Source organism: Zonotrichia albicollis, unplaced genomic scaffold (genome assembly GCF_047830755.1).
Source record: "Zonotrichia albicollis isolate bZonAlb1 unplaced genomic scaffold, bZonAlb1.hap1 Scaffold_254, whole genome shotgun sequence".
NCBI classification, from domain to species: domain Eukaryota; kingdom Metazoa; phylum Chordata; class Aves; order Passeriformes; family Passerellidae; genus Zonotrichia; species Zonotrichia albicollis.
In genome coordinates this window covers 1,195,012-1,212,439 of record NW_027428428.1, presented here as the reverse complement: position 1 = coordinate 1,212,439, position 17,428 = coordinate 1,195,012, and the positions used below count along the sequence as shown (strand labels likewise).

Here is a 17,428-nt window from a genome sequence, read left to right as displayed (position 1 = left end):
TTACCATCTCCTGGAAGCCAAGGGGTTTCAGACAAGGATGGAAGGAGTGGAACTCCTCCTAGACCTGTGCAAAAACAGCCCCCAGCTCATCTCCACTAACATTGCCCAAGTATGTAGGATATCTTCACTGCTCCTTTCCTTTAGCTCCTTTCCTAAGCCTGTAGCAGCAAAGTTAATTCAATGTGTCTTGGCACTCTGTCCTGGCATTTTGGGACACGCTGGTCCTTCTCACCCAGACTAATGTAATTCAGGTCCAGGCTTCAGGACAAGTTATTTCAGTCCAGTTGTATTTGTCTGGCAGATGCCTATTGATGCTGTTCATCAGATGATGGCAGAATTTTCTGCTGGTGTAACTGCCGCTCTCTCCTACTCCCAGCTGGGTTAGGTGAAGGGAATCCAGCCCCTGAAAGCATGGCAATTGTTCTCTAGACCAAAAGTGGGTTTGCATAGGGAAGAGAACTATCAGGCTGGGTTGGTTTAAGTCCAGTTGCTCTTTTTAAGAATACTTCCATATACTCCATTTGTCTGACACAGGCACAGCTCTGGCAATTCATTTCCACCCTTGTTTCTATTCCTCTTGGTAAAGACAGTGCTCACCCTTCTTGAGGGTCTTTTATTTTCTTTGGAAAAGGAGGAAAACAGCTAAGGACTCATCTCTGCCTTCTCCTCCCAGTAGCTGCTTTTTCCCTTTTTCCAGGAAAAGCTGCCTGATAATGAGGCTGTTAAGGGACTGATAATGCCTGATAAGGGACTGAACCTGCTCTAATGAGAGCTGTACAGCACATTACATTTCAGAAGTCTACTTGTTAGTTAGAGAAATGGTCTGGATCCTGGAAGAGTTGATCAAAGCCCTGCACTTCCCCAGACACAGGCTCTGAGACAAACAAAAGAAAACTTAGATCTCCTCCAGCCATAGTTTTGGCAAAATCATAATTGCCCTCAGTACTTGAGGCAACTGTATAGAAAACCAGGCATTGTAAACATCTGCTTGCATTCAAAGCAAAGGTAGTCTTTAGCAATAATAAATGGAATTGATTTAATGATTTATAGATGGAGAGAAACACCATAGGAACTATTCAGTCCCCAGCCAAAGCTCTTAAAAACAGAAGAAAATCTTTCAACCAGCATGAGGTTGCACCACCATTCGAGTGAGTGGCCCACAGGAAAACAGTGAAATTGTGCAAGCGAGTGCTGACAGAAAGGATCACTTTCATCTTTGACATTGCTGAGTGCTAAACCCAGTCTTCAAATAAGGACATTTGAATCCAGCTTTCACGTTGCTTGTTCTCTTCACAGATTTTTGATTATTTTGTCCTGAGAATATCTGACAGCCACAAGAAAGTGAAGCAGAGGGTGCTGGACGTGCTGGCTGAAATCACAGGAGCCCTGAAAGATGCCTTGAACCTGGTGATCATTGGTTTGGTGGAAGGAATAACAAAGAACCTGAACTCAAAGGATCCCAGGGTTCGTGGGGCAGCTGTGAAAGCACTGGGAGAATCCATTGCTCATTTGGGTAAGGCTGAGCCCTGGCAGGGACTCTCCTCAACTTCGTCTCTGTCTCTCCTGCACAAGAGAGCGCTGAGTGCCTTGACAGCTGCTCTTGTCTGTGAAACCCTCCAGCTGACACCCACCAGAGGCTGTGCAGGTGCCGTCCTTATGCACCATCCCCAACAGGCTGGAATGGGATCAGCATTTCCCAACAGTGCCAGGAGCCCTTGGCTCTGTGCTGCTTGTCTGAAGAGCGAGTCCTGGATTGCAGGTCTGCTTCAGTTCAGAGGCAAAGGGAGTTTGGAGTTTGTTTGGGCCCCGTCTGACTTCCCAAATGAACAGCTTTGCTGTTGGCGTGAAGGGACACTGACCCATCAGAGCTTCTGCAGGGCAGCCACCTGCAAGGCTCTACATTAGAGGCATTAGCTGCCTATTTTCCACTTTTCTTCTTTGTCTTCTATTTTCAGAGGGGAACTTATGATTCACCAAGTTCAATTCTTTAGAACAAGCAGATATAAACCCAGCTCTCAACAATGCCTTGTTCCACTTGTTGTTTTGCATGGGGCAAGATGGCCACAGCAATTAACTACATAGGCAAGGGCTGCTCTAAATTCCTTTGCCATACACATTTATGTCAGCTCTGAAAATTCCATCCTGGGGGAATATGCCTTAAAAAAGGAGTGTTGAAGAGGCAGGTCTTCAAGGGGAGTTTCCACTTTCTTCTCCCCAGCTGCTCTGTGATCTCAGGAACTGCCTGGCTTGGTGCCTTTCTGTGACCCAAGTATGGGGCTCTTCCTTTCTGCTCTGGGATCTGAAACCTTTTCACTGGTTCCATGTGACTGAACTCTCAAGGTCCCTGATGTGAAATGTTTTAACACAGCTCCTGCTACAGCAGACAAGTTTGGATTTACAAATGTGAAAGGAGAGCTTTTCTTTTGGAATTTAAAACCCTTCCAAGCAGTCTAGAAAGAAAGAAGAAAAGGATTCAAATATGCACAGAAATGTACTTCATTTTATAAAATGGGGTTGGCCCTGCCCTTTCTCCTATGACCTGAGAAAAGTGAGCAGAAACATGTGTTTCCCTTGTAGATAAAGTGTCACTGCTGGAAGAGTTCAGCTACCAATGGAATCACCTGAGTGGCCAAGCCCTGCTGGATGTCACCGAGTGTATCACAGGTATGGCCTCCCCTTCTGAGCCCAGAGCTCTTCCCAGGGAGCATTTACAGAGAATGCCTGTGAGCAGACAGCAGAGCAGCTCCTCCAAACCAGGAGGTGCTGAGCTTGTCCCTGCTGCCCCATGGCCAAGGCAGGTGGGTTTGGCAGGTTTTCCCTGGCTGCTGCAGAGCTGGGCAGCATCTGAGATGGGGGCAGCGCTGGGCCTGGGGCTGAGCTCTCACTGGGGCATCTCAGAACCCACCTCCAGCAAAGGGAGGGCTAAAAATGCCCCAGCTGGCTCCTCTCTGGGGAGCTCAGGGACATCTGTGATCTTTGAGGGGAAATGGTGGCAAATGCTGTTTCAGGGCATCAGTTTGTTTTGTCCTCACAGAATTCTTGTTTTTCCCTTGGAAAGTTTTGAGGCTGAACCGTGCAGAGCTTGAGGGTCACAGCTTAGGCCAGAAATCAACAGAGGTATCAGAGGCACGGGTTTAGTGCAAGGCAGCCTCTGGGGCACAGGACTGAAGCAGAGTGCTGAGGCTCCCTGCCTGTGCTGTCACAGTGGCCTTGGACTGAGCCTTTCAGGGTGTGCAAACAGTGTCTGCCTGTGTCAGCGCTGTCCAAAATGCTACAAATGCAGCTGATAATTGAGTCCTCAGAGGAGCTTGCTGTGTCAGCAAGAGCCAAGGAATGGAAAACAGATAATCCCAATATATAGTAGAGAAGATGACTGATAGCCTTGTTTTTACTGGGGCTAAATCCACTGCTAATTATGCCAACATCTTTGAATGCAAGGTTTAATACACTTTGTGTCTTCATTAGGAATCTCAAAAGGGCATGTTCAGCAATTGGGAATGTCAAAGGCCCTTTAAAGAGCATTTGAAAAATATAGATCTCCAGCAATAGGGCATTTAGTTTAGCAGTTCTTCTTATCTCTTTTTCAAATAAAGGAATAAACCATAAATTAGGACTACTTTAGAAAAAGCAGATGTTCTCTCTGAGATTTAGCAGGAACACACAGCTGTTCCTCACATTCAGTAGTCAATGATGTCTTTAATTGCATTTAAATTCAAATGAATTCTCATTTTAAAATGGGTACCATAACCCTTTCCTGCTGAGCAGAATTGGTTTTAGGTACTTGCAGGAGCTCTTTCAATGTTGATGACTGCTGGTGGATAAACAGCATAGAGAAAATGAAGTCTCTTCCACCACAGAATATTAAATGGCTGCTAAATAACATTTTGTCTGATCAGAAAATAAGAATGGTCTCCAGAGCATTTCATCTCTTAGCCAAATCTGCCTGGTGCAAGGAGCCTGCTGGTAGTAACATTTTGTCTGTGTTTCATATAGTTCAGTTCAGAAAATGGTCAGAGAGATTTTAGAGACAATATGAGAAAACATTCATGTTTGGTTATTTTTCAGTCCCCTGTGTAGCATTTTTCTTGCTCTATGCCCCTATTCAAGTGGACATCATAAGAAAAAATGCCATTAACATTGGGAGGGGAAATGGCATTAAAATGTGGAGATGCCCAAATGCCAAGGCAATGCGGTCTGGGTAATTATCTAAGACGCCCTGAGGTTTGAAACAGCTCTTTGTTGGAAGCCCCAAAAGCATTCTGCCAAAGACACCAGCTGGTCACTGATGTTTCTCATCCAGCTGTCAGGCAGCAGCCATCTCTGGTGGGCTGGAGTTTTGAGGTGTGTTCTAACCCTGCCCTTTGCTGTGTGCCACTGTGCACAGGGAAGAGCCAGATTAGGCATCTGGCACTTGACATCAAAGTTACAAAAATGGAATCACCCCTTTTATTAGAAATCTCTCCATTTCCTCTCTATGTGCATTTCCAAATCTTCAGTGTGGATTTAGACAAATTCTTAATGGAAATCAAAGGCAATTGGACATTTCATTCATTGTTCATGCAGAGATTGTGAAATAATTTAGTAAAGGTAGGAAGTCTGCCTCAGGGACAAGGCTCTGGTTGGAGCAATTAGTGCTGAGGGGTTGGTGGTTCTGTTTCCAGGATGCTCAGCTGCTTTTCCCATTTCTGGACCAAGGGGCTCTGGGTGCTATTTTGCTGCTCTTGGCCAGAGAGGCTGGCAAGAAGCAGAAGCAGAGGCAGATCCTTGTTTGCAGTGAGGCTGGTGGGTAAGGAGCTGTGTCTCTGTCCCGGCAGTGCTTGTGCAGGGGGTTCATGCCAGGAGCCCTGAAGTCGCCCAGCGCGACGCCCTGCCCGTGCTCTGGTCCTGCCTGGAGAACAAGGCGCTGCCTGTGCGGAGCGCCAACGTCCGCACCGTGGCCACCAAGCTCGCCTCTGCCCTCTGCAAGGTGATGGGCACCCAGCTGAAGAAATGTGCTGCCAGCAAGCCTCCACATGTGCGGGAAAACCTCTCCAAAATGCTGGGCTGGTGAAGGCGAGATGTTCTCCAGAAAGCTGAGGAAGCGCTGAGTTGGACACCTCTGGATTTGCCTTTTGAGCTGTGCCAAAAATGACGAAATCCTAAAGGCGGGTGTGCATCTGCCCCTGCTCTCTCCATTGCCCTTCCTACTCATGGCATGGGGGGCCTGGAGCAGCTCCAGATGGAGGACAAGGTGAAGGGCAATCACGGCTCAGCCTCACACAGAGGTGAGGGGGGAGCTGGGCCAGTCTCTGCTGGCAGGAAGGGTCTGGTGGCAGCCCAGAGAGGCTGTGCACATTGCCAGGGAACAGCTGTGCCTGCATGTGCCCCTGCAATGAGCTGTGCTGCTGCCAGTGCCCCTGGAGCTGTGGGGCTGCTGAGCTGTGGGGCAGGCAGAGGAGCAGGAGGGTGCATGTGCAGCTGAGCCATTCCTGGAGAGCACAGGGCTCTGGGCTCCCTGCTGTCCCAGGGCAGCCCAGAGGCCAGGCTGTGCCTGTGCCAGCTCTGGGCAAGTGGCTCAGGGTTTGCCCTGGCCTGCCTCAGTGTCTGCCAGCAGGAGCATGTTTCCCTGTGCAGCTGTTTAGACATTTCCAGGAAATGTGCCCCAGGAAATATGGAGCTTCAGCTGCTTTAGGTTTGCATGGCAGCCTCTGTTAAACTTTGTGTCTCCACTTTGCAGATCTGACTGGCTACAGTCTTACCGAGAAGTTTTCTGCGGACACTTCCGATGTTCCCTCACCCACAAAGTCCTCGCCTCCCATCCAGAAGAGCTCTCTGACCTCCAAGCTCAGGAAGAAGCTGCCACCTGTATGGAGAGTGTTTGAAGAATAGGATTGATGCGTTAGGTTTGATAGTTACAGATGTACATATGTTCTGATCTTTAGATGTAGTTTTGAATTAATGTGTTTTGATTCTGTCTTTAAGTTTTGATGACATGTTTTTATTCTATATATTTCCTTTTGATGATGAAAAAAAGTAAATAAATAAACAAAATTGAAAAAACCAAGAGGAGAATGTGAGACCAGGACTTGCCAGCCTAGAGATTATGGGAGTGCAGCTCACTCAATGTGCCAGTGTCTCACCACATCCTTTCCTCACTGGGCCTCTCCTCTTCCTCTTTGGCCATCTTTTCTTTGTGTCATTTGTGCTGCTGCTCTTTGTTACTTGGCATTACAACAGGGTCACCTGTTGACCTGTTTGGGGGACAGTGAATCCAAAAGATCCTGTCTAGTCAAAGGTTTTCTACCCAGGTGTGTTCTGTGCTCACCAAAGGCCTGAGCAAAGAAACCAAGAGAAGTGTGCCCAAATGCCAAAGCTTTGCTCCTTTGCAATCTCCCATAGGTCTGGCTCACAGGTGTCCTCAATCACAATTCCATAGGTAAGAGGAGGTCGTGTATTTCACTGGGAAAAGATGCACTGCTTTGGAAATCACCTATATGTATATTTACCCGGGACAGCATTGCAGCTGTGTTGTTTGCACCTTGTTTGCAGAATGATGAGTGCACTGGGAGGCCAATAACAAGTGACGAGGGTTCCTCAAATCTGCACTGCAGCCTGGGTGCCATTCAGCCCAGAGCTAGGAGATCATTTGTTCCCATGGACCAGTGCTTGCCAGTGGAATGAATTCCTGCACAGCTGGAAGAAGCAATTCTGGATTCAGCTCCAGCTGTTGGTGGGCAGCATGATCATTGACAATGCTGCTCTTCCAGAAATTATTCTGCAGTTTCCTTTCATAGTCATTTGAAGCTTTTAAACTTCACATTTCAATTTGCTTTGCCTTAGGGAAAAACACTTCTGGGCCCGGTGCAAACTGTAACCTTTTGACAGCAAAGTCCTCATGGTTGCCAGCTTCTGATGTTAAACAATGTCACCTGGCTGCATGTGCTTGCTTAGCTCTGGGTCTAGTCCCGGCCTAGTAAAGCCCAGGCAGGGTGGCACATTGCAGGGAAAACTGGTCCATGAGCTTTTGGGGTAGCCATCACCAGCAGAGTGAATGTGCCCCTTGGGGATTCCTTTGGAGACAAAATTAGAGACCTACTCCATGCCACAATATTCTCTTAGACCTTTCTAAAATATCCTAGAAAAGGCTGTGAAACTTCGCATCTCCTTGCACACCCACTGTTTGGAGAGGGGCATTTTTGTCCCTCCTCAAAGTCATTGCTCTTGCACATCAGAGACATGAACATCCACCAACAGGAATGATGCATGGTCCTGCTGCTGCTGCTGCAGAGCACTGGGCAGTGCAGACCTGGGTATTACCAATATGAGCACTTAATCAGCATTTCATGATCCTTCAAGCTGTCCAGATCTCAGGGCTTTTTGTTTCAAAGCAGCCACTGCACCTCTAGGGAAGGTGGCTTCATCTCTAGGGAAGAACAGGAAATGGGAAACAGCGACAGCCAGCCTTGCAGGAATGTGGGGGAAAACCTGAAGTGTCTGCATCAAAAGATGAATGGGAAGAGTGTAATTGTCAAAGCAAACACTTCGTTAGGATAGCAGGAGCAGTTCTTTACTGCATGCTTGCATGAAGATCATTTGGGATCTCCTTTTTGTGTCTCATGCAGAAAAGGAGCTCTTAATAATACCACGCCACTTAAACCAGATTGGGATGTAGCTCTGTAGTGGTTCACAATGAAGCAGACTGCCTGTTTTGTCACTGCCAGCCCTGCTGAGCCTGCGAGGGACTGTAGTGTATCCCATGCCTGTTTTGCCTCCAAGCAGAGCTTGGTTTTCCTCATTAGTGTGGAGTAAATACAAGTGTAATAAAATGGACAATTAAACTGGCCACTTTGGAGGATATGCTTATGCTTTCGCATGTCAGTCCTGTACCTCATGCTCCCATGGCTTGTTACTCATCATAAAGTATTTTAACAAAAAACCCTCAGCTCTCATGTTACATCTGAATAAAATTGCAAAAGATCATCAAGAATTCTGCTGTCAGGAACAAGACAAGAGCCTTCCGACACTCACTTGCAGCTGTCCTGGATTGCTGCAGCCCGTTGTAAAAGCTGCTGCAGACAGAGTGTTTGGAGTTGGTTTGGGCCTTTATGAAAGATCTGTGGAGCAGTGTGCAGGGCTCTCCTGGCAGGAAACTGTTTGTCCAAGCCCAGGGACACGGTGCCGGCAGGAGCGGAGCGGCCTCGCTCCCAGCCCGAGAGTCTGTGAGCTGAGCCACGCCGGGGAGAAAAGGCAGCGAGGGCTGCAGCCCAGCTGCTTCACTGCCCTGCCCGCTCCATGGAGCTCTGCCATGGGAGAAAGCCGACGCCGGACGAGTCCCCGAGCTTCCATCAGCTGCTGGAACTGCTCCGTGACAGCTCCTGTTCTTCCGAGAGAGACCCCAGCGCCTTCTTGTAACACGTGTCATGGGGGGATTCTGTTTGTTAATAAACTGTTGGGGGTTTCCACTTTCATCTATTAGTAATAATTTCCTATTGCTGGAAAGGGGTTGTTGGAACACTTTAGAGGAGACGACTTATTGCACAATATCCTGTTTGAAGTTGTCTGAAACTGTGTGAGACAGATGGCTTCACACAGGTGCATCCCCAAGGCTGCTGAGGGCAAGGCACAGAGGAAGACAAACCCAGTATTTCTGAGGGAAACTCCTTGACACCAAACCAACCTGAGCTGTCAAACAGCAGACCTGATGTTTCGCGACATGGGCCAAAGGGGAAACCTTTCAGTGTGTTTGGTCCAGGCTGGGTTATGCTCGAGGCAAAGGTGTGTCAGTGTGTTGGATAATACTCTTTTCTTGACCTAGAGATGGGGACACTGAGAGGTATTTTAAAAACTTATATTCCATTTTCAGTCTCATGAGAAGGGTGAGAAAATACACATAATTTACACCATCACAATCAGAAGCCAACTATTTCCTAATTACAGTAGTTCTTGGTCTATCAGATTTTTGCCATGCCATGTTGTAGATGCCTTAAAGCCAATTATTTAAAACTACCCCTTGTGGGTCCCACTAAAATGCATCTTTCGTAGCTCTATTTTTCCAAAGTCTTATTTGCAAGGCCATCTTTTGAAACTTTTTTCTAGCTCCATTTCTCTCTCAACAATATCTGTCCTACTCCATGGCATTTTTAAGTTAGCATTTCTTGTCTCAAGATTTATATACAGATTCATACTGTGTGGGCCTTCTATTAGGCTCTAAAACCTTTCTACAAATCCATTTCCCCCATCAGTGCACTTGGCTCCTTCTCTCCTCATTGTGCCTGGCAAGCACAGGAGCCCAGAGCTCCTGCAGAACCCATCACCGCACTCAGTGGGAGCAAACTTGTGTCCAGTCCTCACCTGGAGCTGTGGTGCCCAGCATTCCACCTCACTGGAATGAGGAACTGTTCCTGCTCTTTCAGAAGGAGCTAAGGAGCTTTGGCCTTCAGATCAATTGTCTGCAGGCTCCTGCAGTGCCTGGTGCCGCTCCCTTGCCAGAGGCACCCCAGGCCAGGGGGACACATCTGGGCTGCTGTGTCTGGCTCTGGGTCTCCCTGTTCTGGGCAGTGAGGAGGAGCTGCAGAGGCTCTGCAGGACTGACAGGATGGGCTTTGGGGCTGGCAGGAGGAACTGAGGGACCTGGGCTGCTGGAGCTTCTCAAGAGGAGGCCCAGGGCTCCTCCAGCAACTGCTGCAAGGGTGGTTTCAGAGAATCCCAGAGTCAGCAAGGGTGGAAGAGGCCATGGAGGTCATCAAGTCCAACCTGTGCCCTGACAACGCCTTGTCTCCCCTGAGCCTCCTCCAGGATAAACAACTGCAGGTCCTTCAGCCACTCCTCACAGGACTTGTGTTCTTCCAGACCCCTCCCCAGCCTTGTTGCCCTTCTCTGGACACGCTCCAGCCCTTCCATGTCCTTCCTAAATTAGGGGGGCCCAGAACTGGAAATAGCACTCGAGGTGCTGCCCAAGCAGTGCTGAGCACAGGGGAAGAATCCCTGTCCTACTCCTTCTGGCCACACCATTCCTGAGCCAGGCCAGGAGCCATTGGCCTTCTTGGCCACATGGGCGCACTGCTGGCTCATGTCCAGCCTGCTGTCCATCAGTCCCTGCACGTCCCTTTCTGCCTGGCTGCTGTCCAGCCCCTCTGGTGCCTTGTTGAGGGAGGGATGCAGGGAGGGAACGGGTCCAGATCCAATCCTTCCTGAACTGTGGTGTTTGCTGGCACTGCCAGTTCCCAGATCTTGGTATTTCCATATTATGGCACAGCCCAAGTCCAGCAATTTGCTGGCAAAGAAAGCCAAAATCAAGCAAATACCTGGTACCTACAGCAACCCGATCTCATGTTTGCTGACATGCCCGGTACTCAGATCCAGAATTTTTCAGATGCCTGCACAGCATAATTCCAGCAATTTGCTGGCACAGAAAATAAGCATCTGGCAATTTCCCAGTGCCGGCACATTCCCCACCAAGATCTGGCCTGCCCTGGCACTGCCAGTGCCCACATCTGGCAATTTCCCTCCGCGGGCACCACCCATATCCAGAATTTGCTGGCAAAGAAAGCTAAAACCTGGCAATTTCCCCTTGCTAGCACTGCCCAATCTGGACTTTGTTGGCAGCAGGATTCCAAGAAAGATGGAAGGAAAGAAGGAAAGAAAAGAGGAAGGCATCCAGACCCAGTCCTTCCTGGAGCCTGCAGCCTGAAATGGGCTGTTTGCTGGCACTGCCAGTGCCCAGATCTGGAAATTTCCCTATTCTGGCACAGCCCAAGTGCAGCAATTTGCTGGCACAGAAATCCAAAACCTGTGGCTGCTTCCTGCTACTGGGTCTGGCACCGCCCCCACATCTTGTGTTTCATGTAACCAGAACCCAGATTTGGAAATTTCTCAGTGCCAGCAGAGCCCAAATCTGGCAGATTTCTGTCATTGGCAATGACACCACCCAGATCTGGTGTTTGTTGGCAGTGCCAGCGCCAAGATCTGAAAACTTCCTGGTGCTGGCACAGCCCAAGTCCAGTGATTTGCTGGCACAGAAAGCCAAAATTTGGAAATCTGCAGGTTCTGGCTCCAGCATCATCCAGATCTGGTGTTTTCTGGGACCGCCAGTGCCCAGATTTGGAAATTTCCCGATGCCTTCACAGCCCAGGTCTAGCAATTTGGTTTTAGTTAGCTTAGGAAGAGAAGTTCCTTGGACTGTGACTTTCCTTTTTCTTGGAACTGTTTTAACCTGCTCTGGACTGAAAACCCAGAAAAACACCGGCAGCAGCTCACCCCTGTGGCCCACCGAGCTCTGGGACGCTGCATTCCAGCACCAGAGGGACTTAGAAGAGACCGAGTGAGCCAACTACAACCCACAAAAAGGACTTTCTGAATTTGCCATCTCTTCAGCACTGTCAGAGTTTGATTTCATATTATTCATTTTTCATGCTTGTGAATACTTTACTTGTTAAATAACCTGGGGTTTTTTTCCACTTTTCTCGAGAGAAGTCTTTTCCTGAACTAGTAGGGGGAGGGGCCGCTTGAACTTGCTTTCTAGACGGACCCCTTTTGGAGATTTCCTCCCCAAATTTGCCCTAAGCCAGCACAAACAGTTACAATGAAAATTGCACCAGTGGCATCATTTCCTGGTGGCAAATCTTGTGACAGAAAATTGACCTTATTCTCCATGAGAGATTCTTGGGAAGAGCAGACAGGAGAAGATTCCTGGAAAACTGAAACAGCTTTCCAGAAGTGAAATGAAAATGAAAGAAACAATCCAAGATGCTTTCCTCTATTTATTTCTATGCTCCCCTTTTCCATGTTGCACTACTTCTCCATCCCAGTAATTCCAGATGCACTGCATCTCCAAGATCGGTGACTTAGTGATTTTTAGACACTCTAAAACACCATGAGCCACACACAGCTTTCCTTCCCCTGGTTTTACAGGAAAGCAACACTGCAGGTGTCAGTGCAGTGCTGGGCTCAGGTAGGAATCCTACCCCAAGGGAAGGTGCCCTGACAGTGTTTGACCCTCAGCAAGGACAATGCACAGCAGCAAGTGAGGGGATCGCTGTGCCAGTGTGCAGGAGTCAGGGCTCTGCATCTGCGCTCAGCACTGCAAAGTTCCCGTGTTTGGGCAGACGGAGGGGCTGTCCCCGGGGTGCGCGGGGCTCGAACGTGGGGCTCGTGGGGCCAGCGAGGAACGGACACGGGGACGAACGGCCCCGGTGCTTCAGTTGCAGCGGCGGCAGCGGCGGCAGCAGCAGCGGCGGCAGCAGCAGCGGCGGCAGCAGCAGCGGCGGCAGCGGAAGCGGCAAAGCAAAGAGATATTTTGAATACTCTCTTTCTTTCTTTCTTTCTCTTCTCTCTTTCTTTCTCTCTCCCTCCCTTTCCCGCTGTCGGGCACCCTTCTCTCGGGGTCCCTAGCCCGGCGTCCCTCTCCTCTCCCCGCCTCCCTGTCCCCTGCAGGGCCGGGCCATGCCCCCGGCCCGCCCCCGGCCCCGGGCGGGGCTGCCCCGTGCCCGGCCCCGGCCGTCCCGCCGCGGTCTCGCCTCCGCCCGGCTCTGGCTGTACTGGCGGTGGCGCTGCTGGGCGGGCATCAGTGCCTGGTGCGGGGGCGGCATCGCCGCCCTTTGCCTCCGCCTGGCCCGAGCCCGGCCCCGGCCCCGACCCCGGTCCCGGCCCCGGCCCCGACCCCGGTCCCGGCCCCAGCCCCGCCCCCCGCCCCGGCCTCGGCCCCGGCCCCTGCCCCGGCTCCTCCCGGGCCCCGCGGAGCACATACGCGGCGCGGCCCCTCCCGCCGCCTCCGCTGCGGCTTCCCCGGCCCGAGCTCCGCCGCTCGGCAGCGCGGCCGCCGGCCCCGAGCCTCCCGTGCCGCGTTCCCGGGAGCGAACGCCTGGGCATGGCCGGCCCGGGGCGGGTGAGGGGCGCTCGGGGGCCGTTGCTGGCCCCGGGCCGAGCGCTGACAGCCGCGTCCCGCCCGCAGGGACGGCGCAGGAGGCCCTGCAGGAGCGCTACCGGCTGGGATCGCTGCTGGGACGCGGCGGCTTCGGCAGAGTCTTCGCGGCCACGAGGCTCTCGGACGGCGCCCCGGTGAGCGGCGGGGCCGGCGGCGGGCGCAGGAGGAGGGGATGGAGGAGGAGGAGGGCGGAGGGCGGAGGATGGGGCTCGCAGTGCGGGCGGCGAGCTCACCCCGCTGCTGGCCTTGGCTTGCAGGTGGCCATCAAAAGGGTGCCACGGAACCGCGTCCGGCACTGGGGCGAGCTGGTGAGTGAGCGGGGCCAGCAGCCGGGGCTGCCGGCCAGGGATGAGCCGGGGCCCGGCACGGTGGGAGCCGCCAGGACGCCCCGAGGGAGAGCGGGCGTGGGGCCAGCGCAGGGCGCAGAGCATCCCGGCCTGGCTCAGGGCTTCCCCAGGCCTGGCACGGCATCGGCCCCACTGACGGCATCGTGCTCCTCCCGCAGCCCGACGGCACCAGCGCACCCCTGGAGATCGTGCTGCTGGCCAAGGTGTCCACTGGCTTCCCCGGTGTGGTCCAGCTGCTGGAGTGGCTCGAGCTCCCCAACTGCATCGTGATGGTGCTGGAGCGGCCAGAGCGGTGTCAGGACCTGCAGCGTTTCATTGGGGCACGGCGGTCCCTGCCCGAGGAGGAGGCACGGGAGCTGTTCTGCCAGGTGCTGGAGGCCGTGCGGCACTGCACCAGCTGCGGGGTCCTGCACCGGGACATCAAGCCAGAGAACATCCTGGTTGACCTGGACACCGGGCAGGCCAAGCTGATTGACTTTGGCTGTGGCACCTACCTGCAGGACACAGTCTACACACACTTTGCAGGTGAGCCTACCCAGGGCTGTGCTCCCGCTGCTGACATCTCATGGCCCAACATCTCCCAGCCCAAGCTGGCTGTGGCAGCGGGAGTTCTCCCTTTTGCTGCCAGTCAGGGCACTGAGTCCTCAGCTGAGTTGCTTTAGAGCAGGGCTGGGTGGGCAGCCATCTTCCAGCCCTGCTGGCAGCCTTTGCCAGCCACTCTGCCCAGGACTGGGGCTGGGCTGGGGCAGCCAGCCCGACCAAAACCCCCGTGGGTGGGGGTAGCAGAGAGAGAGGGTGGAACCTGTGCCCCAGCCAGTTTGGTGTGCAAATGAGAGGAAGGGCTTGGGCTGCTCCACTCGCCCTGTTTCCCTTGGCTTCATAATATTTTTGGGGCAATGCAGGCAGGGAGGATAAGGGCATGTTTTTTCCCCAGCATGGAGTGGGTTTTTCCTTTGCATGTCATGGTCAGGCCTAGCCAGGGCTGCCCTCTTCCAGCACCAGAGGCTTCTTTTCCAACCCTAACTTTGTGCACAAGTCCCAGATGCTGGCGAGAGGGCAGTGGTCACCCTGTGTGCCCCTGATGCAGCCCCCGCATACCCAGGGATGCTGGGGCCAGGCTCTGGGAGCAGCAGCATCCCCCTGATGAACTCCACCTGTATTCCATAGGAACATTGTCCTACAGCCCCCCAGAATGGAACGACTTTGGCTGGTACCATGGCGAGGCAGCAACAATCTGGTCCCTGGGCATCCTGCTGCACCAGATGGTCTGCGGGGAGCACCCTTTCAGGAGGGGCCGGAACCTCAGCTGGGGCCAGCTCCCGCTGCCACAAGGGCTCTCTCAAGGTGGATCCTCTTCTCTGGGCACGGGGGGAATCCCAGTGCTGGGAGCCAGCAGCGGGATCGTGGGCATCCCGCTCTGGCAGCTGCTGAGGAGGTGGCACATGTCCTGCTCTCCTCCAAAACAGGGAATTGGTGGGAAAGTTTAGGCCCAGCTCAGAGCGCATCCAGCATGGCCTGGGCATGGGAACAATGGGGTAAAGCAGACAGGAGCCTTCTCTGGCTGACCATCAGTTTCTGCTTTCTCTCCCCAGAGTGCAAAGACCTGATCTGGTGGTGTTTATCCGTGAACTCCTTGGACAGACCCACACTGGAAGACCTGTTCTGTGTTCCTTGGATGCAGGATATTCCTCTGCCATAGAAGAAGGGAGAGCGCCACAGGCACACTTTGATCCAGGGCCCTGGTAAGTTCCTGCTCCACATATGCCTTGGCAATGAGAAGCAAAGGAACCCAACCCTTTTTGTGCTGCCAGTGTCACTGCACCGGGGTCATGGGATGGGAACACACAGCCCTTGTGCTGGAGCTGAGATGCTCTGCCCAGCACTGGTGGCCGCCATCCCTGCTGGTTTTGCTTGTCCTGGTTGCCTGACAGCTGGGGCCCTGGGCAGAGCCCTGAGAGCCTGGTCTGCCCCCAGGGAAGGAGAAGGAGCCCCTGGAGAAGCTGTACCGGGTGGGGATGATGATGCTGCTGCTGCTGCTGGAGACAGCGAGGGTGACATCCAGGATGACAAGCTCTTCCTCAGCCTGGCCACTGGAGGCTGAAGGTGATGCACTTTGATTCTGGCACCTTCTTCAAAGCCAAACTCCATGGGGAATTTGCAGATGAGTCCCCATCTGGGGAAATTCTGCCAGATTTGGGCATGACCCAGCATGGCAGGGAACCAAAGGCTCCCCCTTTGCTGGGGCAGATGCAACTCATTCTTCAGTCGCTGCCCAGCTGCTTTTGGCAGGGCTGGGAGGATGGGCTGGGGCGGGTACGAAATGGGAGTGGGCTCCTGGCTCTTCCAATAGCCCCCAGCATCCACCGTGCCCCGGGCTGGGGCTGGGGCTGGGGCAGCCAGCCCAACACAAAGAAAGCCCCGTGGTGGGAGCAGAGTTGGGGCTCCAGAACCTGTGCACAGCTGCTTTGCTGTGCAGGCAAGGAAGGGCTTGGGCTGCTCCACTGCCCTTGTTTGCTTTGGGGTCACTGTGATTTTGGGAGGCAGTGCAGGGGGCAAGAGAGAAAGTGTGGGATTCCCTCAGCCATGGCTGGGTTTTTCCCTAGCATGTAGGGGTGGGGCCTTCCTCAAGGCCCTGACAGAGATAAGAGTTTTTACTGTTTTTCTTGTTTTCCCTTTTTGTCTCTAAACTCTTGTCAATACCGTGTTGTTTGTTATTCCAGAAGAAGCATTTGAGGTGGTCCAGTGTGGATGGGGAAGTGCTTTGGAGCAGCTGTGGCGTGGATGGGCCGTGCCCTTGGAGAAGGCTGAGGCCATGGTTTGGGAGCAGCTTTTCTTCCAGCCGTGGCTGGTGTGAGGTGGGTCCCTGTGTGCTTGGCAGGGTGGGATCAGAGCTTTTGGGAGCTGGCAGCGAGCACTGGAGCATCCTGCTCTGGGCAGCTGCTGAGGGCTGGATGTGCTGTGGCTGGCTGCAGGCTGGGCACATGTCCTGCCCTCCTGCTCTGTGCCAAAGGCAGCAGGGATGGGCAGCTCTGGGCACAGCTCGGGGCACAGCCAGCATGGCCTGGGCACCACAGGCCTTGGCACAAGGGCACAGGAGCCCTCAGCTGACGGGCGGTTTCTGCTTTCTCTCCTCGCAGCCGGGCTCTGCGGGTGCTGAGGCTGCTCTGGGCTCTGCCAGGGCTCTGCTGGGCTCAGCCCTGGGCCCAGCTGGGCTGGCTCTGCCCTCACATTGCTCTCACAGCTTTGCATCAGACGAGCCCGTTGTGAGCACAGCGCCTGAGCTTTCTGCTTTGGCCGGTGAGTGAGACTCTGCTGCAGGCCCAGAGATTGCAGCTGGGGACACACATCCAATTGGCAAGGACCCAAACTCTCCACAGTCCCATCTGAACACCTGGATCTGCACAGGGTGTTTTCTTCTTGACTGGCTGGAATTGTGCAATTGCATTTTCTTCCTCCTCTAGCAGTGCCACGAGTGGGCCAAAGCTGGTGAGTGGGCTGTGTTCCTGAGGCAGTGCAGTCTGGAGATGATGGATGGAGAATTGCCGTTCTGCACTGCCAAACCAGAGCAAAAAGCCGTAAGTGGGACTTTGTGTCTCTAAGAAATCCCTGACAGTTACAACAGGAATGTGCAGCTCATTCCCAGGCTGAGAAGGAAGGTCATCTTCTAAAGGATGTGGGCTTTGACAGAGTTTCCATTCCCAGTCCTGCTTGGAGCTGGAAGGGCACAAAGCAATTTCCTCTTGCTTTGAGCACAATTTCAAATACCAGTGTTGGGAACAAAGCCCAAAATCTTTTAAGAGGCCGCTGAGGTCAGTAAGATGGATCCATGCCATCAGCACATTTACAATGTAAAGAACTGAGTTCTCTTTTGAAAAAGATCATTTACCTCTTAATGCAAAGAATGTATCTTTGCATTTATGTTTTGTTTTTTTCACTAACATTGTGTTATGTTTTTTCACTAATACTTGGATTTTATGCTTATCTTTTACAATTTACCTATTTTTTTCCTTTTTCCTTTTTTTTCCTTTCAATAGAAAACATTTCCTATCAAAGGAATGTCCTTTGCTCCTGGTTTCTGTGTGGAGCAGCTCCCTTCCTGCTGGCTGAGCTGCTCAGGCAGAGCCCGGCAGCTCCTGGCCCTGCAGGGCTGAGGCTTTTCCCCGTTGCTGGGCACAGACTG

The 17,428-nt window shown here is 52.7% G+C and overlaps 1 protein-coding gene across 1 annotated transcript in view; it reads left to right on the top strand.

Moving 5' to 3' along the window:
* LOC141727789 (serine/threonine-protein kinase pim-1-like) overlaps positions 1 to 17,428 on the top strand; it is a 55,654-nt gene that overhangs the window by 20,292 nt on the left and 17,934 nt on the right. The window contains exons 2-4 of the mRNA XM_074534077.1: positions 12,929 to 13,035; positions 13,159 to 13,209; positions 13,407 to 13,773. Coding sequence (XP_074390178.1) covers positions 12,929 to 13,035; positions 13,159 to 13,209; positions 13,407 to 13,773 — 525 coding nt within the window. The remainder of the gene's footprint in view (positions 1 to 12,928; positions 13,036 to 13,158; positions 13,210 to 13,406; positions 13,774 to 17,428) is intronic.